General features: G+C 39.7%; 3 protein-coding genes across 5 annotated transcripts; 1 reads left to right on the top strand and 2 right to left on the bottom strand.

Moving 5' to 3' along the window:
* The first annotated feature begins 1,720 nt into the window (after nt 1–1,720).
* On the top strand, nt 1,721–5,585 carry tnnt2d (troponin T2d, cardiac). The gene is made up of 12 exons (XM_030052985.1): nt 1,721–1,769; nt 1,928–1,938; nt 2,028–2,045; nt 2,207–2,228; nt 2,317–2,374; nt 2,484–2,600; nt 2,692–2,769; nt 2,883–2,996; nt 3,424–3,536; nt 3,740–3,830; nt 4,392–4,429; nt 5,516–5,585. Exons 1-12 carry the CDS (start codon nt 1,732–1,734, stop codon nt 5,559–5,561), a joined length of 744 nt encoding a protein of 247 aa, XP_029908845.1. The 5' UTR covers nt 1,721–1,731; the 3' UTR covers nt 5,562–5,585.
* Nucleotides 4,791–17,270, bottom strand: dnm1l (dynamin 1-like). Of its 2 annotated transcripts, XM_030052978.1 has the most exons (19): nt 17,041–17,270; nt 15,723–15,867; nt 15,206–15,241; nt 14,424–14,470; nt 13,579–13,650; nt 13,387–13,473; nt 13,108–13,270; nt 12,728–12,848; nt 12,323–12,454; nt 11,818–12,024; nt 11,519–11,639; nt 11,233–11,388; nt 10,967–11,056; nt 10,759–10,851; nt 10,225–10,278; nt 8,709–8,885; nt 7,444–7,553; nt 7,170–7,329; nt 4,791–6,647 (listed from the first exon to the last, which is right to left on the bottom strand). In XM_030052978.1, the coding sequence occupies exons 1-19, from the start codon at nt 17,140–17,142 to the stop codon at nt 6,591–6,593; spliced, it is 2,130 nt and encodes a 709-aa protein (XP_029908838.1). In that variant the 5' UTR covers nt 17,143–17,270; the 3' UTR covers nt 4,791–6,590. The 2 variants fall into 2 exon arrangements, with proteins under 2 accessions (XP_029908838.1, XP_029908839.1); XM_030052979.1 differs by lacking the exon at nt 15,206–15,241 and having other exon boundaries at nt 17,041–17,269.
* A 403-nt stretch (nt 17,271–17,673) lies between these two features.
* Nucleotides 17,674–20,463, bottom strand: dnajb9a (DnaJ heat shock protein family (Hsp40) member B9a). Of its 2 annotated transcripts, none has more exons than XM_030054652.1 (3): nt 20,297–20,463; nt 19,308–19,538; nt 17,674–19,054 (listed from the first exon to the last, which is right to left on the bottom strand). In XM_030054652.1, exons 2-3 carry the CDS (start codon nt 19,522–19,524, stop codon nt 18,621–18,623), a joined length of 651 nt encoding a protein of 216 aa, XP_029910512.1. In that variant the 5' UTR covers nt 19,525–19,538; nt 20,297–20,463; the 3' UTR covers nt 17,674–18,620. The 2 variants fall into 2 exon arrangements, with proteins under 2 accessions (XP_029910512.1, XP_029910513.1); XM_030054653.1 differs by having other exon boundaries at nt 20,110–20,463.
* Nucleotides 20,464–21,273: the final 810 nt, after the last annotated feature.

A 21,273-nucleotide genomic window follows, 5' to 3' on the forward strand; every position in this document is an offset into this window, starting at 1 on the left:
TTGTCATGTGCATCTGTGTTTTATTCCCATACACTACCACAGCTTGTTGTGATGATATTCACTGTTTTTATTCAATCTGATAACTGCGCGGGTTGTTTAGTTGCCATGTCACAGCTAGCCGTTTATTTTGTTGGAGTATATCGCCACTGAGCTTAATGTTGGTTGATTTGTCTGTAAATACTTGACTCATTCCTTGTTGAATAGCTCCACTTGAGAAATGACCAAGATAATGATTTGAACATAATATCAGCCGCACAATCTGCCTAGGACTGCAGCCATCTCACCGTGGTGTGCAAGCCGTTCAGTGTTTCTGTAAACAACATGGAATTTTGTTTTGACATAATGGTAATTTGACAATCATGGTGTTCTGTAAGCACAGACAAAATCTCTGAATACAAATGTGGGTATTCGTCAAAGCCACTTTGCAATTTTATTTACATAGCAACCACAAAGGAGGTTGATCAGACAAAGGAAACTCTATTTAACTGAGGCCTGTAATTAACATAAACTGCACTCTGATGTTTCTCTGGAACATTCTGAGTAAGTAATATGCCTTAATCGATCTCTGTGAGTGGTCCATACATGCTTCAGACCTGTTCCAATGGTATTGTGAGTCTTTCAGAACTGTTGTGATGGATTGCTTTGTTTGACTGCTGTAACTTCTACTTTGTACTTGCTTCAGCAATAAAAAAAAAAAAATAATAAGGCAAAATGTCTGAGTTATTTTTATGTGACTTTATTGACAAGAGAGGCTGTTCTCTTTAACCACTGATGAAATTATGGAGTGTCGAAATCTGAGTGGTTGTTGACGGCTTTGAATGGATATACGACCCTTTACCTGGGCAAGAATGTACCTCAAGAATGAGTGTGTGTGTGTGTGTGTGTGCATACTCTTCCATGCGTATGCATATGTGTGCATGTTCAGGTTTTTCTGTGTGTGTGCGCGTGCATGTGCGTCTGTGATGGAGCTGTCCAGATGTCTAACAATAGACAAGGTCTCTCCCATGCTGAGTGGCCATAGGGCGCTGCAGTCACATGAGTAGGAGGGGCTGGACTATGTATCCTTGATGCCCAAAGCTGAACCTGTTTGAATTGTGAACCTCAAGGAAATTGAAGCTGTCTCTCTGTCGCCTGTCTCACTCCTTCTGACTGCGTCACAGGTAAGGACTCTCTTATGTAAGTGCTGCTACTTGGGAATAAATCTTCCTTTGGTCAGAAATACTCACCTGACCAGCTGTATAAATTATGTCTTTCTTGACCTGTTGGTGTACTGAATTATTAATGGCACCTAGGGCTTGAGATGATAGAATAAAAGATCTGCAGACATGCAGACACATCTGCGTGCATGTTTGAATTGTGTTCACTGACAGCAAAGATCTCTAAGGCCATATTCAACATGTTAACATAAATCTCTTTGTCACTGCTCTTACATTTTGACTCCCCTGCTAGTCAGTGAATAGTAGACAGGTGGACAGGCAGCCTGTCTGAAACACTGGCTCTGTTCACAGACTTTGGTCTAATTCTAACCCCTTCACATGAGACTAAACACTAAATAGTTTGATCTTCCATCATTTAACTGAAAACACACAAATAACCTGACATATTTATGCAGATACTTTTAGTCCAGACAACACAAATACTCACCATTCCATGCTTTTAATGATAAGAAATATTTACCATTCTAATAATAGACTAATAGGGATCCATTTTCCAGGGCTCATTCAAAACAAAATGTCTGACACAGAAGAAGTCATTGAGGAGGAAGTTCAGTATGTAATCATTTTTATACTTAAAAACCATAATTAAAAATAAATTTGAATATATTAGTTCAGTATTCATGATATTTGTATTAGTCTTGATTTATTTTCCAGTAAATGCATCATGATCATTTTCAATTCTATTTTTCAATACTGCTGCTCCGGTGAAGGGAGGAAGAAGGTAAGAAAGTTGCATCTATCCGAATTTTCTTATATTTTGTTTCATCTTGTTATTCGTACTTTGCTAATAAGTCATCTTTTGATCATCAGTGCAAGAAGAAGTGACAGGTGAGGGAAATGTCTTCTCAGGATTTAGCTTTTTTATTCTTATTTTACTCTTTTTTTTTTTTTTTTACACAACTTGATAGGCATGTTAATATTCTCTGAAAATTGCTACTTTTATGTCAGTTGATTTCTAATGGGATGCTTCTTGCTGTTCCTTTCCCCAGATGAGTCCAAGCCCAAGCCTAAGTATGTGCCTAAGTGTTTTTATCTGAGCAGCCAGAATGATATTCAGAGATATTCAGATCACATAATAATTAATTATTCACGTCCACAGGTTTATGACAAATATTACGGCCCCAAAGATCCCTGATGGTGAAAAAGTGGATTTTGATGTGAGTTGACGTTAAATGTTCCCCTCCAGCCTGACACACAAACAAGACATTTACGCACACAAGGGTAAATGATAAATTGCTCAATGATGTTTGGTTTTGTTGATGGCAGGACATCCACAGGAAGCGTCAGGAGAAGGATCTGTCTGAGCTGCAGTCTCTGATCGAGGCTCACTTCATCCAGAGGAAGAAAGAGGAAGAGGAGCTTATTGCCCTCGTCCAGAGAATTGTGAGTGTCAGTCATATTGTAGAGAGGTTCATATGAAGCTGTTTGTTCAAAACCACCATGACAAGGTGTGTGTGTGTGTGTGTGTTTGCAGGAGAAGCGTCGTGCTGAGAGAGCGGAGCAGCAGAGGATCCGGGCAGAGAGAGAGAAGGAGAGGCAGGCCAGACTTGCGGTAAGATCTTTTTACTGTCTGTCAGCTTGATCATCCCACAGTCTCCTGTATCTTACAGACAGAATGAAGACTGAAGTTCTTCTTCTAAGCATTTTTTTTCTGTCGGGGAACAGGAGGAGAAGGAGAGGAAGGAGCAGGAGGAGCAGCGGAAGAAGCAGGATGAAGATGCCAAGAAGAAGAAGGCCCTCACAAACATGACCCACCAGTACAGCGGCATGCAGCAGAAGGTCATTCACCTTCTCATGGCCTACTGTGTTCATTCATTCAAATTATTCATTCATTCATTACATTCATTCATTCAAATTGTCCAGTCATTTATCTATTTATTAATTAGGTCACTGATTCACATGGGTACGGGAAGGGGAGTTCTAAGAAATTCTAAGGGTTCTAAGAAATGAAATGATTGATTGATTGATTGATTGATTGATTGATTGATTGATTGATCGATCATCCATCCATCCATTCATTCTTTCATATTAGTAAGAGCAAGGGGGTATACAAAAAAAAACATTCATTGACCGTCTTAAGAAATTAATCCAGACATTTATTTGATCATTCATTCATTCACTCATACGTATTGGTAAAGGCAGTTTATGCTTTCACTCATCTGTTTTGTTTTGTTTTTTTTTAATTTTTGTTGTCTGAATATCACAGAGTGAGAACAGAAGGGGAGCCAAGAAGCAAACGGAGAGGGAGAAGAAGAAGAAGATCCTGGCCGAACGCAGGAAACCCCTCAACATTGACCATCTAAATGAGGAAAAACTCAAGTATGACAGTGTTGATAGATTCATGTGCACCTGCACTGTGTTTAATGATAGATTACACATTGTACTGTATAATGAATTGAATGTACCAAAGATAAATAGGATTATGATTTTATTTATTTATTTAATTTATTCATTCATTCATTTATGTATTTTACAAAAGAAATACTCTATACGTGACATTTTCATTGATTGTGTCTGTTCAGGGAGAAGGCTACTGAGCTGTGGAAGTGGATGATGGAGCTGGAGGCTCAGAAGTTTGACCTGTCTGAGAAACTCAAAAGGCAGAAGTATGATGTAAGTCATCCAATGCACAACAACATGGAAATAATCACTTTTCACAGATTATCCAATAATCATTACTTCCAGAGCAAAACAAGTGGAGGACTTTCCTGAATCAAAGCACCTGTGAGATGACAAGATATTTGAAGTTAATTACTTTTCACAAACAGCAGCATTCAGTATTCTTTCAGTCACTTTAAGGACATCACAGAGGTTAGTTAAGAAACTCCCTTGAATAAAGTGGCTGTTTCACATTTCTGTCCTCAGGTCTAGAATCAGTGACCAACGAAACTGTAAGTCTCTGTTGTCATGATGGAGTCTCCTGAACTGTCTAATCTTGGCTGTGGTGCAGTCTTGTCTCAGGTATAATCTCTTGTAAGTTGGCACTAGGCAAGGTCAAGGTTCAAGCTGGTCTTCTATGGTCAAAGGTGAGCCACAGGTGGCATGTTGTGTCAAGAGAGGCTCCTCCGGTTCCTGGGTTTGCGTTGGTGACCTCTGCTGGACTTTCCAGGTGTCCTATCTCTGACTAAAGGTGTTCCTTAAAATGCTTAGCCGGGTTTATGTGTGTCCTTACAGATTAACCAGCTTCTCACTCGGGTCCAGGACCACCAGAGGTAAGTGCAACGAGGCCGCCTGGTCCCTATCCTCTTTTCCCAAAGAGGTTGGATGCTGAGCGCCCCCTAACATTTTGCAAAGGGCCAAATGAGTTTAGGACTTTGACAAAACATAATAATAGTTCCAAACAATTCACACACTTAGAAGGTACTTGGTGGCAAATGCTTGGCTTGGAAATAATTAATGTAGAGCCATAATACTTGCATTTCATTGTTTGGGCTCAGTCTCACTATTCAAGAGAGAATTAACTTTTTCATCTTCATACATCCAATCTAATGGTTAACTCATTCCATCATTTCCATCTCCATTTCTTAACCATTACCACATCACATCTGGCCACAGCCATGAATGAATCTGAGATCAGAGGGTCCAATCTTTTATTTGAATACATTCTTCAAAGGCTAAAACACATACTTTTTCAATAGCGACGACCCTCTCTGGGGATAATCTTTCGCCAATCATCTCTGTCATTGGCATCAGGTCTTTGCGAACCTCATCACTCCATCTGTTTGTAAGTGTGTGCATGTTTGCTTTGTATGTCTTATTCAAGCATGAGTGGCCACAGTACAAATTCTGGTATAGTTGGAAACTACAGCAAATTATGAAAAAAAAAAAAAAAAAAATCTGCCCTACAAAAGCCATATCAATTACTCTGGCATCTATAATGACACTGGAAGACAAATCCTGGAGCTGCTCCAGTGGGAATAAATCTGAGCCAAAGAATATACCCAGGATTGCAGAAAATCATGCTGGTCTCCCATTATTGTTTTAAAGGTAATGCTGAAGATTTTGAAGATTTTATTATTGCTGCTTACATTTCTATTTTTCGGGATTCACATGGATTTTTGTAGTGGGTTTCTGTTCAGTCGTTATCAGTGCTTCCATCAATGCTGTACATGTCAAAGTAAGTGTGTTTTTGTTCACTTATTTGCACTAACAGATTGGCCATTGCACACATTCACAACTGAATCCTGTAGTATGCATTGACTGCTGCAACTGAATGGCCTCGATTCATGCTAAACTCGCAGACTGCTGGGCTTGGCTGCATCCTATCCCTCCATTAACCATTTTCTGCACCCTTTCAGTGCCAAAGGTCGTGGCAAGGGCAAGATGAGTGGCCGCCTGAGGTAAAGGAACTGCCAGTCAAGGAGGCAGCAGACCATGACACCAGTGATTGGCCCATGTGTCTGTTGTGTGTGTGTTTATTCTTCTGTTGTGTTGGGTAACATGTTAAATATCAGTGTACAAGTAAATAAAGGTGACATGACATGCGCTCTATTGCCTTTATGCAAAAACTTGCAAATTCTGTTGCTGTGTAATTTTGTCTTAGACATTGTAATTTAGTTAAAAGATACATTCATATGAAACCGCAGGCTGGGCAGCAGCCTAAATGATTCAGTAACAGCTTGCTGAGTAAGTTACTGAAACCTCATAATTTCATTAAAGAGACTCTTAAACAAGGAAGACATGTAAACAGAAGGACAAAAAAACATAAATTCTACTTGAGAATTGTTTCATGTCAAGAAAAGTATATAGAAGAGTCAAGAAAAGAAAGAGTTACTCATAGGAAACAGAAAAGTGTGTAAAAATGGTAGGGAGTTTTCACCTACTTATACTGAAAAACCAATACAAATATCTACAAGAAGTGCATTTCTTTGGGATAATTAGCCCTAGAAACATTATTCTGCCATCATGTAATAAAGGGATCTACAGCTGACAGAAAACAACAAAAACAAGCATGATAAAGACAGCATGTATGTGTCACAGCATCTAAGGACCCAGAGTGCTTTTCTGGCGGGTATGTCAATTTCTACCTTTAATTTAAATCTACAATAGGAACCAACAGTCCTCAGCATGGCTCCACACAGCAATGAAGCATTACATTATTTACGTATTTACTGCACTTAATTACATATGAAAGATATAACCTGTTAGGACAGATGCTTGTGAAGTGCTGATGGTGGAGGACTGATATGTACCGCCCTTCATGTAATCCAAGTCCGTACTGTACATAAAACTACATTTCCATACACACATATTGACACCAGTGCATTTTCAAGTTGTCCATCTCTGCATTGGGGGGGCAAACTGAGAGACAGAGCTAGTAGTCGGAGGTTCAGGATGGTGTGAGGATCCATGTGGGAGGAAGAAAGTCCATCCTCACCATAGGTGGGTTTCTCTGATCTCTGCTATCACCTGGCTGGCTTTCTGCAATGCCTGCACACAGGAATGAGAACACTGTGTAAGTTATGGTGTAAGTGCACATACATTGCAAAGATGTATAGTCATCTAAAACCAAAAACATTTAATAAGAATTTAACATACCAAACACATGCACTTTGGTTACCAATTTGGTGTTTCAGTGTTTTACAGTTACAATAAAAGACCAGGGACATCTTCTAGCAACAGAAACGCAGCTCTATTTGTACAGACCACATCTCAATTGTCCAAAAGCTTCAAAAGTCTTCTCGAACTCCAGTCGTTATCCTATTGAGGTAATTGCTCAAAGATATTGTGATATTTGATTGTGTTCGTATTGCCCAGCCCTAGATTGGTTTAGAATGAATACGTTAAATCAGTAAGAGATAATGGCTTTACTTTACTTTTTCTTTTGGATTCACCTCATAAATGTACATCATGAACAGAGTAAGTGTCCCTAAAATTTTGTATACTCAGTGTATCTTTGACACTGGATCACATTATTGTCAGTCATGGTTGAACACAGTGAGGAAAAATTACCATGAGCATGTCGGCGGCCTCGTTCCGTCTCTGGGCCATGTCCTCGGACTCTGTGAGCAGATCGTTCAGCAGCCCCGTCTTGTACAGCTGTCCCACCAGCTCACTCTGCAGGCAGTCCTTCACATGGTTCACCAGGAAGTGCATCACTGCCTTGGGTACACTGGGCCAACCAAGAACAGACAAACGGGGAAGAGAGACAAAAGGACAAGGTTAAAAAAAAAAGACAAATCATGTAAATAACTTATGGAAAATTTAAGTCTGAGTAGAGGTGTACCTGTCCTGGATGTTTTTCCGTACAATGAGGAAATAGGACTTGATGAGTCTCTCAATGACCTCACAGTCCCGCTGCTCCCGAGCAGATAGCTTCCTAGATACAGGAACAGGCTGGAAATATGAGAGCATCAGACATGCTTGTTACTGAACAACTCAAATACCACACAGGGATGTGACCAGAAACTCAAAAACAAAAAACAAACAAACAAAAAAAAAAAACAGTAAAAAAAAAAAAAAATGGTTGTACATGAACAGGAGTTAAGAACCACTGAAGTTCAGCCGACTGAGTGTATGGATGGTAAAAATCTGTGGATGTCTGAGTTATTAATACTCCTGCCTTGCATGTAACACATGAGGCAGTTAGGTCTGTCATGTTCTCTGATCTTGACCTTAGATTTTTCAAAGATGAAATCCAAAATAGGCCAAGCTGTTTTTAGCCATTAGACTTCCAGCTGGTCAAACTGAAAACAGGCTAAAGGCCTCTGACAAGGTCTTCTTCACACAGCAAGTATGTATGTATATATGTGTGTGCTCATATTTTTGTGTATATGTAAATATAAGCAAGCTTGTCCTACAATTTTCTATTTTGCATACATTTTTATGTAGCTTTTTATATAGTTATGTAGTTTCTACGTTTTTATGTATTGCTATTTAAATAAAGCTTAAGTTGACATGACTGATAACCCTTAAAAACACACCCCTGTTCAGAAGTATTTAAAGCTATAACATGGAACTTCTGTGCATAAATGAAAAGTTTATTACACTCTAACTAATGCCAAAAAAAGATAACACAATGATTACGCCAATCATCAAACTATAAAAGTCACTGCATTTTGAATTATTGCTGACATAGCGAAGCTGATGTTTATGGTGACGCTCTTGCGCTGGTGCACAGCTGACCTGATGGAATTATACAACTGAAATTATAGCACAGCTGATTACATCGTCTGTCAAATCCATGACTCCCTCAAAGTTTTTTTTTCCTTCTGTTTTTCTTTCTTGCAAATAATGACTGAAATCAAACCGGAGGCATACCTTATACTAACTGCCAGGAGGGGGGTGACAAATCATACAGGACTAGAAAACTCTGTTCTTAAGTTTTAAGATCATGTTGACTGGCATGTTGCAGCTTTGTGGTTTTAACTGTTTGTGCATATTCAGCACGTAGTATTAGTAAGTATGTTTGAGGCCATTACAAATCACCTGATAACCATTAGACTGGCTCTCAATGTACACACCATATGGTACACACCTAAGAGTACCTACCACATCTAGGAGGTTGACAGCATGACCCTTCTGAGGGCTTGCAGGGGCGGGAGGCTGGGACATAGCCCTGTCTGTAGGAATACCATCCTCTCCCTTCTTCAGCATTCCCCTCCAGTGCCCTGTCCCACCATCCACCTGCTCGCTGAGAGCACCTGCCTGCGGGCCGCCAGCTGCTGCCTGGAGGGAGGAGGTAAAAAAGGTGAGAGGGTCTGTCAGATATGTTTAGGGTATGCACTTACAAGGGCTTGGCACGCTTCATAATGACAGGCAGTCAGGAGGTTAAATCAACAAGGTTAATAAAACAGAAATAGTGCACAGTGGTAATTCACACAATATTCAAAATGTTATAAAACAATGGCATGCCACAGGCCTTCTTTGATTCACCGCAAAGCACTTCTGGATTGTTGTTGTTTTTTTTTTTTTCTTTTAAATTTAGAGCTGAGCAAGTGGTGGATAGGCATATAGACAGTATATGGACAAATAATAGACAACTAATATCGCTCAAGTCAATAAAACAAGATATTATTGTACAAGAGTTAAGTTTTGGTTCAAACTGTTTTTCAAATGCAGTGTTAAGACGTTATTCTGGAATGTTTTTCTTCAGACAGAGAACTCAGCATGCAGGAAAAAAAGGGTTAGATTGTCAATGCAGAGTGGAGGTCAAAGGTCATTCTGATTGATACAGTTTACATGGAATAAAAAAACCCAAGTAAATACATTTGCCAAAGACAGCATTCCATGAGAAGCTAAAGGGGCAACAAACTGCTGCTTTAGAGGTCATTTTTGAATAATCCACTAAAAACAGGGGGATTTTGGGGCGTGGGGGTGGACTTACAAAAAGCCCACAGCAAACAATTTAAAAATGTTGGAAGCCACTTCATTTCAGGGGATTAAAGTTTATTTTTTGTAGGTATAAAACAAGAGCAAAACAGAGCACAGTGACTGGCAGCAGGTTAAATAGCACATTTCATGCTTAGCACTCTTCCCCAGGCAGCATTTTGCTCTTTAAACACCTTATTGTTTTGTTCCAACAAAGCAATTAATATATATTTTACCTGAAGCACTGAAGTGGCATCCAACCTTTCATTTTGATTTTAAAGGAATGCAGATTTTGTAAAAAGTATGTGTGGTTTAAGCTTCAATAAGTAAAACAGGAACAGCGGGGAGTGGGTCAAGGTTGGGTATATGGGCGCCATCATGCCACCAGCAGGCAGTGAGTGAACAGCACACACCTTGGTGGTCTCACCCTCAGGGGGAGGGGGCTCAGTGGGAGAGACAGACTGCCCACCTGGGCCCTTATGGGACTAGAGAAAGACAAGAGGAGGAAGAAAAGAGTGGACAGAAAACTAGTAGGACCCACAAACAGAGGGGTGAGCCTTAAATTAGGTGTAGAGTACAACCTTGTTGATTAGGTGGAGTGACTCCAAATTTATCATAATGGTTAATGGAGAAACCTGTTAAATCCTGTTACATCAGGAAAGAAAAGGACAGTTAAGCCTATGGAGGCTGACAATACCTTATCTCTGGGCACAGCAGAGGGCAGATCTCTCATTCTGTTGCGTCTCTGCTCCTATGAAAAACAAACAGATTTAAACACACAACACTGTCCAAGCTAGGTAGGAGAATTAATAGCTTCACCTCTGTCTCAACAACTGTTTTTATGACCATGAGTGATGCACTTATTAAAACACTCTTTTACCACTTTTGCACCAAGGATGTTTTTTTTTTTTTTTTTTTTTTTTTTTTTACACAGGATTATTTGAAAAAAATAGCAGGTAATATGGTAGTCAGGATTTTTTTTAGGATGGTAGTCAGATTTTATGTTGGCGTAAAAGGGGATTTTAAACGACTTTGAGTATCCTGAAATGCGCTTTATAAATGACATGTATTATTATTATTTTGGTCAAAAGACGCATTTTGCTGGAGTTTATTTATCCATTCCTGTCATTTATACTGTTACATAATCTGGTTGAGATCCTGGCTAGGGATTAAAAAAAAAAGCCATTAAATCCTAATAAATGGACTGTGAGTGAAGAGGATCCTCTCTTACCTCTATGTTATTGTTCATGAGACCACAAGCATCAGCAAAGTCAGGGTGCTTGGTGTTGATATAGGCTAGCTCAATAGCAACCAAGTTGTGAACCTGAAAAGAGAGATAAAAGTAATATCAGACCACCATGCCCACAAAGGTCCATTATACAGTAAATACTTGTGGGTCTTGAGGGTGAGCAGGGATTTCATATCCAACAGTGACTGACCATTTCATTGGTGACTGGAAGTCTTTTTCTGAGAAGGGAGGTGACCACTTCCACAATGGCATCATGGAGTTTTGGAAACCTCAACAACTCCTGCAGATACGGGAAATAATTATGATTAGAGCTTGTGCACATTTTTATGGGCTGTTAGAGCAAAGTTGTGCTCAGTGAGGTGTAGTGTGAAAAAACAGCTGATTCTGCAGCTTTATTAAGGTACATTATACTTTTCTATTATAGGTTCTAATTGTGTGTATGATTGTGTTTCTTACCTGTGTGCTGTAGTTGCTGCAGTGCTGGATAATCCTCTGCATCTCTTCATGAACCAGCTCCACACAACGTAAGCTGGGCTCCTCCAGGCGCTTGACCTGCCTCTTCACCAGCAACTCAAATGAAACCTCAGGCACAAATAAAGCAGGCCTCGGGCCCTGCAAACATAAACCACATTACCCAACGGCCTCTTTGATCTAACTATGCAGGCCACTAAGCCTGCATGTTATAAATCTTTAGACAGGTGTCACTCAAGACACCTATCACAGAAAGAAACCAGAAACCCACCGTTGCATTTCTGATTGCTGTGAGCACATCGATGGTTGTCAGGCCACCCAAAGGATCTACTGACTCCAGTGTTCGGCCAAATGTTTCATGGAAGATGTAACAGATTCTTGCTCCGCCACAACTGAGAAAGGAGAGGAAAACTAAATTACACACAGGACCTAATTTGTTTTTAATGTAACCATTCTAAATTACACACAGGGCCTAATTTGTTTTTAATGTAACCATTCTGGAGACAAATGGAACTAGCACCACTTAGTGGTGTGTGAAGGCACATGCACCTGCAAAGTTGCATAACTCACAGTTCAGCTGTCTCAATGTACTTGGCTGTGCCCTCTATGGTGTTGCAGTACTCTGCAGCAAACTTGGTGATGAGCTGCAGCAATGTGGCACTCTTGTCTTCTACGGGTTCACCATAGCTATTAAGCAGGGACTGGTACTGCGCTGCCAACACATTGATCCTTGTCTTCAGCTCAGGAAGACAATCTCTGATGTGGTGCATGAGTAACCTTTGACAAGCAGAAAGACAACAGTTTACACTTTGGTTTATGAACAAAGAAGATGGGTTCCCACAGCCTTTGGTGGTAGGCTAATGTGAAAGATTCAGAGGCCTCATCTTGCATTGTATCAGGACGAGAGTATTTTTTTCTGCTTTATTTGATAGTGATGGTACAGAGAGGCAAGGAGAAAGGGGGGGAATAACATGCAGCAAATGGCCTGAGGTACACATGGTACACACTCTTATCCCGTGAGCTATTGGGGCACCCTGAAAACTGGTTCAAAATTGAAGAAATTCCAAACTGGTACCTGTTCAGTGTTCTGGCCAGGTATTTGGTTCCGTTTCTGTTTGCGAGGGAGGGGTACTTCTTTTGTAGGAAGGCGTATTCATCACGGATGGCATCTGCCACAGTCTTCTTATTATTGATATCCAGCTGGCTCCTAAGGTGCATCAACAAGGTGCATTAACAAAAAATGCCTTATAAATCATAAGTAAACAGTGCTGAAAACCTACCTTGCCTCCTTGACTAGCATCCAACTGGGTAATAAATAAATAAATAAATAAATAAATAAATAAGTGGGAAAGTCACTGGCCTGACTGACAAGGACTGAAAGTGATCAAAGTCACGCATTAATCATCTTCAGCATGGATGAAGTAGTGAACATCAGATTGTTGAAAACACATCCTCAAAGGCCAAAACAGTGCAGTAATACCTGTTGACTACTCCGATAAGTCCCAGTTTGACAGGGATGACTCTGCCCATCAATACATCCATGGCATCTGTTCCAGCATCCATCAGATCCAGTTTGGTCACCACTGCTAGTGTCCTCCTGCCTGAACACACAGATATACAGACATGGCTACAAGAAAACAAAAACAAAGTTCCTGCATGCTCCAGCTAATCAGTGCTTTTGCGGGCAGTGCCAAGTATCTAATTAAAGGATTCAAAAATTATCCACTACTCTTCCTGAGAAGCAGCTGAGCATGCAAGAGGGAGAGTGACAGGAAGGAAAAGAAAGATACAGAGTAGGAAGATGGTTTGATGAGATATTAAAAATAAGAAAACTGAAAAACAGAAAAGGAAGCTTTTTACCATCAGGGTCAACCTCACGAGCCACCTTGAGGGCCTCTGATGTGGCCATGTCAGTGTTGGCAGCAGTCACAGCCAGGATGATGCTGTTGGGGTTGCAGATATACTTCAGGATCAACTCTCTGATCTGGACCTCTATGTCTTTGGGCTGATCTCCCACTGGCACCTGTTTGAACAAATAACAATTTGACATCAAACCATGAATTTAGTCTGGAGTGTGGTTTTCAGTTCATATATTCCTCTGGTTTTCACAGGGAGAAACAAAAGAGAAAGCTTTTGTACCTTTGTAATGCCAGGAAGATCCACCAGTGTAAGGTTCACCACATGGGGTGAAAAGATTTTCAGGTGAATTGGCTCATCACTAATGCCCTATTAAAAAAGGACAGCATGTCAATTATTCAATTAAATTTACAGTCCAACACTGCATAAAGGGTTGATTTAAACATTGCAAACTCTTACGTGTCATTAACATACCTTGTTATTGCCAGAAATCCTTTCTGTTTCAGCTTCGATTTCTTGCCTGATCTCCTCAAAGTCTGTGTAGATCTAAAAATACAGTTAAAAAAATAAGTTTCAAATATTAACAACTCAGCATTTAGATATGTGTATGAGTCATGGAGAACGGAACAAATGATTCAGTGAAACGTGATGATGACGGCATATTTACCAAATCAATTTCAAAGAGATTAATTGTTTAGAGATACTTTTTTTGATGCTCATCTACAGCAAAAATTTGATAATCAAAAATTGCAAACCCCAAAGTTGTCAGTGGAACAAAAGAAAAAATGATAGCTGATCAAAATAAAAGTGAATCAGATAAAAAGGTCATTTTTTGAGACATCCTGTTCACAGAATAATACAGTGTCATGAGGCTACTCTAATGCTATTAATATCACATCACAAGGTCTTCTTTTTCCAGAACTGCAGGGCTATCTAGAGCACAAGGGACAATGCACACATTCCCCATGTGTATGCCATTCACTAATTCCCCCAGGCAGCAGAAATGTAAGTACTTCAGCTACTGAAAGGGTGTGTGACTGATGTGATTGCAGATTGTAAAATTTCCTGTTGAATATAGTAGTTCCAGATAGTAAATATATAATCTGATAGCAAATTCCGTAGAAGTCAGTGAATCAATACAGAGAACAGAGCAATGCTATATCAGTATCTTATTGCAGCTTATCAAATATTCAGATGGCTCTTTTTACAGCAGTTATGAGAAACCTAATTGAGAATGTTTGTCTTTATGGGCTTGTAAACAAGTTGTTTCATTGTAAACAAGCCCATAAAGACGAAGAACTGAGGATACAGTGGCATACCTTGCCTTTGGTGTGTAGAAACTTGCCCCATTCTTCTCCATCGATGCCTGTAAAAACACAATGTTGGGGAACAGGTGTTATCAGTCCCTGCTTATCTGAAAGATGTGGCCTTGAGATCAGTGTTGTCATTATGGCTGCCACCATGTTAAATGTCTCAAGGGAGGAAATGTCTGCTTCTTAGCTCAGCTGGGATGGGAATACTCTTCAGACCAAAATTCACAGCAGAAGGCCAGATACTGGAACAAAGTGTTTACACAACAGCAATGGAAGCAAATCATAGCCTAAAGCAAAAGAGGCATGGTGCATTAAGAGAAGCAAAAACCTACAGATCTATAACAGTTTCAAAATTAAGTAATTATTTCATCTGAAATAATTAACCTTGCTACAAAACTAATGAAACAACTTCAGTAGGGTGGAGTCTGTTAGTCAGCTCAGAGGCAGCTGATAATTAAGGATATTATAGGTGGTGTTTGTTTGAGCAAGTTGGAATCTTATTTGCCTTAGGGGTAATACTTACCATGCTTTTTAAAATGTAAAACCCATGACAAACTGTAGATCATTTTATTCTACAGGATGCAGGTTTGATTCTTTGTTTAACTTCAACTGAAACAGAGACCAGCCTTAATTGGAAAGCTTGAGCTGAATTAAACCAAGCCACAAGGTTTGTCAGCTTAAGTGAAGCCACACAAATAATTCAAGACAGAATGGGGCAGGGTGGGCGAAAGAGACGATGAGGGTGCATAATACAGACAAAAGAAGGCAAAGAACAAGGAAAGGGAGACCTCTGTAAAGGCGTCCGTTTTTCCTGGAATTGGATTCTGTGGTTAAAGAGAGATAACAGAAGAAAAAAAAGGGTTAGCCTGGCTAACTGCAGTGCCTGCATGAGATTCTGCAGCAGTGCAGAGTCATCCTGAGGCCATTCCCAGAGCATATGATGAAAATGAGTGCAAAGACTTGGCACCATTCAGTTCCTTTCTCGTTTTACTGAGAAATGGATGAAATCACTGCTGACTTAAAGTTAAAATATCATTCCTTTTTACGATGGAATGACATTTCAAACCGCTGTGAAGAAGAATTAATTACATTATTTATCACAGCCACCCATCTGCATCATGCACTGACTGTGACGTCCCTGTGCATTCACTTCACGATTCATAATGCATAATTAATTTAACTGTCTGAGAGGTGGGAGAATTAACATACAAGAAGCCCCTAGAGGAAGCAACCAGCAGCAGAGTAACCAGCAGCAGAGCAGTCAGCAACTGGCAGAAGCAGCAAGGGAAAAGGTTTTAACATTACCACTCTCTTCACTTGTTTTCCTGCGGTCCTCTGGGTCAATGTGCACCAGCTGCAAGATGAGGGGCCGGCGTGTGACGATGCCCGTGCCACGTGGCAGGAGGTCCCTGCCAACCAGACTCTCTAGCACAGAACTCTTCCCGCTACTCTGTAAACACAACAACAAGAACAACAACAAGGCACATGAAAACAACACCAAATGTGGGGAACTACAGCATGCATGACTCATTCACCACGGAAGTCAGCACTCCCATTGAGGAGACAAAAACATGCTACACAACAAAGACTGTGACAAGTTGAGTGGCCCCTCCTCAGACTTGGTAAGTCCAAACATCTCACTTGGCCAGAGAAGATTCCCATTTCATGACAAGCAATTAAGATTACAGATTTCTTAGGAGATGAGGGTTAAGATTTTGACATTGTACTTCCTCTGTAGTTGCAGACCTTGTGGTGTTTTGATTTATTAAAGAATATCTAATTACTGACCTGACAGGGACACCTAATCAATCAGTAAGACATGGGACTGAACCTAAGTTACAGCTGTCCCTGCATATCTGAGCTTATAGGGGAGAACTAACGAAGACAGACACAGAATAGCAGGCATTTATATTATCATGTGGCTGGACTCATGCTGCTAACACCCTCAGACGTCTGCCAAAACGTCTGAGACAACGACATCCTATTAGCTGGCAGTGAAAGCAAACGAGTCAGGCAAAAGATGGCACTCTAAACCAATTAGGTTGCGCCTTGTACACAAGCTACCCGACGTTAGGTGGGCAGCGTCACTGTATTTTTTTCCCCGCATTGTTTAATTGCATGGTCTATGCCCCAAAGAACGCAACTGCTTTCTATACAGACACATCCATCATATTGACTACAGAGTCGGCATCTGCTGTTTATATGCAGCAATCTGACCAAGTTAAAGCAAAGTAGAGATGAAAGTTGTTTTTTTCTTTCTTTCTTTTTTTTTCCCTTAATATAATTTAGTTACTATAGGTGATGGCCTGAGGGTATTTTCTTGTTCTTTAGGGTTAGATTTAGCTGTGTCGAATACAATACTTTGAAAACTGACAATGTTTTAAGTGAAGCTACATGAAACTTAGCCTTAAGTTGCTAAGTTGGTTCGACTCTTGTAAAAAAAAACAGAACTAAACAGGCTAACTTCCACATTTAGCTACAACTACTATGCTTGCAAAAGAAAGTGAAAGCTCACTGAAATCAATGTAACATCACACAGCCACAACATGAAATCAACGCCAGAGTTAGCTAACTAACCACTTCGCTTGTTAGCTACTAACACTAGCAGACTGACGTTTCTTACCTGAGTTCCCACAACAACTATCTGCGGCAGCTGGATTATATCTGCGCCCACCGTATTAAATACATCCTGCAGTTTGTTTATGACAGGTATGAGGGCCTCCATAGCTCTGGTCTTAACTGCTACCTGTCAAGGAAACTACTTTATAACCACCCTTGTTCACACGGGTACAAAGTCATTGAATGTCCCTCAGCTACAACTACTAGCGCCTCTCGGCTTCTGCGAACTGCGCACACACAGCCATGCACTGTTGCATCATGGGAAATGTAGTTCTACTATCGCTGGTTAACGCTGCAGCTAGTGGATATTTTCGGGTGGTAAAACTACATTTCCTATAGTTGACACAGAGAGCCTCGTGTTGCACCAATGTGAGGGATTGGAACGAATATTTTCCATGACAACTGTAACTAAGGTGCGGGAAGCCAAATATTTTTGCGTGAGGCATATGTGATGTTTGGCAGCTAATCACTGGTTTCTGTCAATCAAAACCACGTTACCTGCTAAGTGTGGACTAAGGACACGCTGAGGTATATTCTTGTTGTCCAGATCAATATAATACCAGTGCTGAAACAGTAAGTAAATGAATGAGTCAGTAAGGAAACATAAATAAATAAATCGCAGGAAGACTCATTTGGCTTTTATCTTTTATTTCTCAAAACACATTCTTTCAGATTATGACACACTTATTCAGAATATTACACAAAAGTGAAAGTGCTAAGGGATGTTTTCACAACTACTATTAACATAGGAAATAAAGACAGGGCTTTAAATATTGCACTTCATGTTTCTACAGAACATGTCATCGTAGCTAGTTTACAGGAATGAGGTAACAGATGATATATTAGGGAAATGCTACTAGTTTGCGCCTCATCTTGTGCGTTCTGCAGTTAGCTTATAACTCAAGTGGTCCACTGCAAATCAGATTACACACTTAACATTCTTTGTATTTTGTTTAACAGACATCAATATTTCAATGAGAAGTCCTGGGAACTCAAACACTCCAAAGAAACAGAATGTGTGCAGTCACACATTTTTGTTGACTGTGCTCCCCATTTCACAACCATAGGCAAAACTGCCCTGCTTGCTATTGTTTTCTAGCTTTCACTCATTTCAACACTCACAATGGCACAATGTAAGCAATAGAAACTAGAAACTATACAAACAACAGGAGAATGGTAGAGGTGGTGAACAGAAACATGGATATTCTGGGGGAAAATAAGGCCAGTCTACTCTTCCAAAAACAGTAAACGTACTGTTTTGAAACTCAATCAAAAGATGTTGCTTGCAAAAATACTGTCAAAATATTTATGAAATTTCTTCTTCAACTGAAGCAATCATTAAAAAAAAAAAAAAAAAAAAAAAAAAAAAAAAAAAAAAAAAGCCAGTGAGCGCTCATGGGGACTAGCTTTTGCACCGAAAATACAAGACCATAAAGAACAGCTTATTTTAAGTTGGACCTAAACTGAGTATTTTCGCTGTTCAAGTTTTATTTGAACTTAGTATTTAATTGCTAACTCAGTCAAAACAATTCTACTGTATCCACCTAAGGCAATTTTGAGTACAAAGATATTTTATAGCTCATCTCAGGAGCCAGTGCAGTCTGTATATGTGGTCACCATGTTTCCCCTGCGCTGTGTCACCGTTCTACAGTGCTGCTTTGATGTACCTTGAAATCTGTTTTCAGTCTGCTTGGTGTGTCGATCAAAAGTGAACATTCTCTCCATGTCATCAAACATGTCATCAAAGATACCAGCGCCAAACCCCGCTTGAAAGTGTCTCTTATGTCTGCTGTGAGGGTCCTGCTGGGACCTGGAGTGCTCTTCAAAGTGTCTTCTGTGACGGGCATGCCTGTTCTGGCTGTATATGTCAAAGTCCTTGAAAATGTCATCAAAATTAAAGTTGAAAGGTTGATGGACATTAGGCCTGTGTCTGCCTTGCATCTCTCTGTCGAAGAACGCGGCGTGACCAAACTGGTCATATTCTCGTCTTCTGTTCTCATCTGATAAGGTTTCATATGCTGCACATGAAAAAGAGCACAAGTTTCAGATGAGCTTGTTTGCACAAGATTATTGTCTCATCAATTGTAGTTTTAGGTGATGCCACTGCAGGCATAAGCTATGATAAAGAGAAAGTTTGTTTACATTCAAGAAACTTTTGAAAGGTGTTAATGTTTAACTTTGCAGTTAAACTAAGTAATATTCTAGTTTATGAGAAATAAACGAAGTCATTATTTATCCAAACAAATTCTATAAGGAAGGAATGAAACCTACCTTCAGCAATTTCCCTGAATTTCATTTCAGCATCTGGGCTCTTGTTCTTGTCAGGGTGATATTTCATTGCGAGCTTGTGGAAAGCCTTTTTTATCTGACGCTCAGTAGCATCTTTAGGCACTCCCAGTATATCATAGTAGTCCTTCTTGGCAAGTATCAGTTCTGTTATCATTAAGATGCACACTGCAAAGGTTAGAGCTGACTGTGCCGTCGCCATGGTTATGATGTCCCCTGCACGAAAGCGAGAAAGAAAGAAAGAAAGAGATCAGCTTCCAAAGCCATGGCTCATACTGAGAAACAGTGTATTAAGAACAAGTCAGTTCGCTGAATGCCTCTAATACATGCAAGAGTTGAGTCATACTGTTACATGAGTTACTCTGAACACCTAGAGCAAACAACATGGCAACCAAGCTTATTAAAGTTGACTAAAACTAAACTAAAAACTAAAACTAGACATGAAGAAACATTTTCATTAACAAATAAAAATACAAACTACACTGAAACGATATTGTGTCAAGGAAAATAAAATAAAAAATACGTGTATGTCTTCAGTTTCAGTCTTTGTCAATTTGGTAAAACTTATCCACACAACAATAACTCTGGTGGCAACTTAAATTGACTTAGTTATTAGACTATTAGGCTATCATGTTAGTTACCACAAACAAATTAATATTAGGTTTATGCTGTAATCTTAGTTTATACTGTAATGTGTATACTGTAATGGGCCAGTTTAGCCCAAAGAACAAAAGAACGAGCTGGTAAACCATCGAATATTTTGAGATGTTTTGACTTTTATTCTTACCTATCTCGTCAGAGGTCACTTGGATAGTAATTTTGCACGGATAACTATGACATTAACGTGAGGCTAACTGGCTTGTTTGACTCTCGATGTCATCATTCATTATCGACGACCATCACTCCTTGTTTGCTAACACTAGCTAGCTGGCTAACGTCTGGTCTTGTCCTCTGTCTTGATCACCTTCACCCACCTTTTGGAGACGGAGTGCTAGTTGTTTCTATCACACGCCTGCCTGTTACTAAACAAATGATAAACAAGATAATGTTAGGTTAGGTTGTACGCATTATTACAAATGCACCATCGGAGCAGCATCGTTGACATTTCTTCTTCGTTTTTCTTTCCCCCCTCTGGACGCGAGTCCCCTCACCAGACAGGAGAGCTCTTTGCTGCACCCTAGTGGTTAGTACAAAACATATCGCCACACATGTTTTGTCAGATATTAATGGCCCTTTGGTTCTTCTCATTTGCTATGATGAATATTGTTACTTAACTTAAATTCTAGGCCCAATTGTACACTGTACATTGTCACAAACTGTTTTAATTGTTTTGTATGACACTGAGGAACTATAACATGCTATTCATAACCACCAAAAACTTTGACCAGACCAGACCTTTGATGGGGGGCTGAGTGGGGGAGGTGGTATGTTTTACTTAAAGAGATATTTAGGTAGTCAACAAGACACAAAATACCTGACACATAAACGTGGGTAACGATTATTATGATAATCATTTTCTGGAGGTCTAGGGTCAAACTGACTCCAACTGATAAAAAAAAAAAAAAAAAAAAAAAAAAAAAAAGTTAGTAAATTTGAAGGTAACAAGAATGTTAATGGCCCTTGGTTCTTTTAATTTGTTATGATGAATATTCTTATTTAACTTAATTTCGAGACCAACACTGTGGGGTGGACATAGACATGTTATTATAAACTCGGAAGGATTCAGATCTTGAGACCGTGATTTTCCTGCAAGAATGGAACATCAAATATACTAATTATGGAAGTTCTTTCAGTGAACGACAGGCTGCACCACTATATCAGGGAACAACATAATCAATACTCCCCCCTTCTCCCATTGAAGAAAATAATAAGGTATACCTTTAAGGCATATACCCTTAATAATTTTACCATAGTGTGTCTAAATATTACATTTATAGCGATCTTGTGGTAT

This window comes from Myripristis murdjan, chromosome 6 (assembly GCF_902150065.1).
Source record: "Myripristis murdjan chromosome 6, fMyrMur1.1, whole genome shotgun sequence".
Lineage (NCBI taxonomy): Eukaryota > Metazoa > Chordata > Actinopteri > Holocentriformes > Holocentridae > Myripristis > Myripristis murdjan.

What these genes read in the sequence shown, in the direction of transcription:
- dnajb9a (XM_030054652.1), bottom strand. Translation starts at nt 19,524, where the DNA reads ATGGCGACGGCACAGTCAGCTCTAACCTTTGCAGTGTGCATCTTAATG. An exon ending in ATTCAGGGAAATTGCTGAAG is followed by an intron (nt 19,055 to 19,307) that starts GTAGGTTTCATT and finishes TTTCATGTGCAG; the next exon opens with CATATGAAACCTTATCAGAT.
- tnnt2d (XM_030052985.1), top strand. Translation starts at nt 1,732, where the DNA reads ATGTCTGACACAGAAGAAGTCATTGAGGAGGAAGTTCA. An exon ending in AGAGGCAGGCCAGACTTGCG is followed by an intron (nt 2,770 to 2,882) that starts GTAAGATCTTTT and finishes GTCGGGGAACAG; the next exon opens with GAGGAGAAGGAGAGGAAGGA. An exon ending in CTAAATGAGGAAAAACTCAA is followed by an intron (nt 3,537 to 3,739) that starts GTATGACAGTGT and finishes GTGTCTGTTCAG; the next exon opens with GGAGAAGGCTACTGAGCTGT.
- dnm1l (XM_030052978.1), bottom strand. Translation starts at nt 17,142, where the DNA reads ATGGAGGCCCTCATACCTGTCATAAACAAACTGCAGGATGTATTTAAT. An exon ending in GGATTTCTGGCAATAACAAG is followed by an intron (nt 13,474 to 13,578) that starts GTATGTTAATGA and finishes CTTTTTTAATAG; the next exon opens with GGCATTAGTGATGAGCCAAT. An exon ending in TTCCAGTCACCAATGAAATG is followed by an intron (nt 10,852 to 10,966) that starts GTCAGTCACTGT and finishes CTCTCTTTTCAG; the next exon opens with GTTCACAACTTGGTTGCTAT.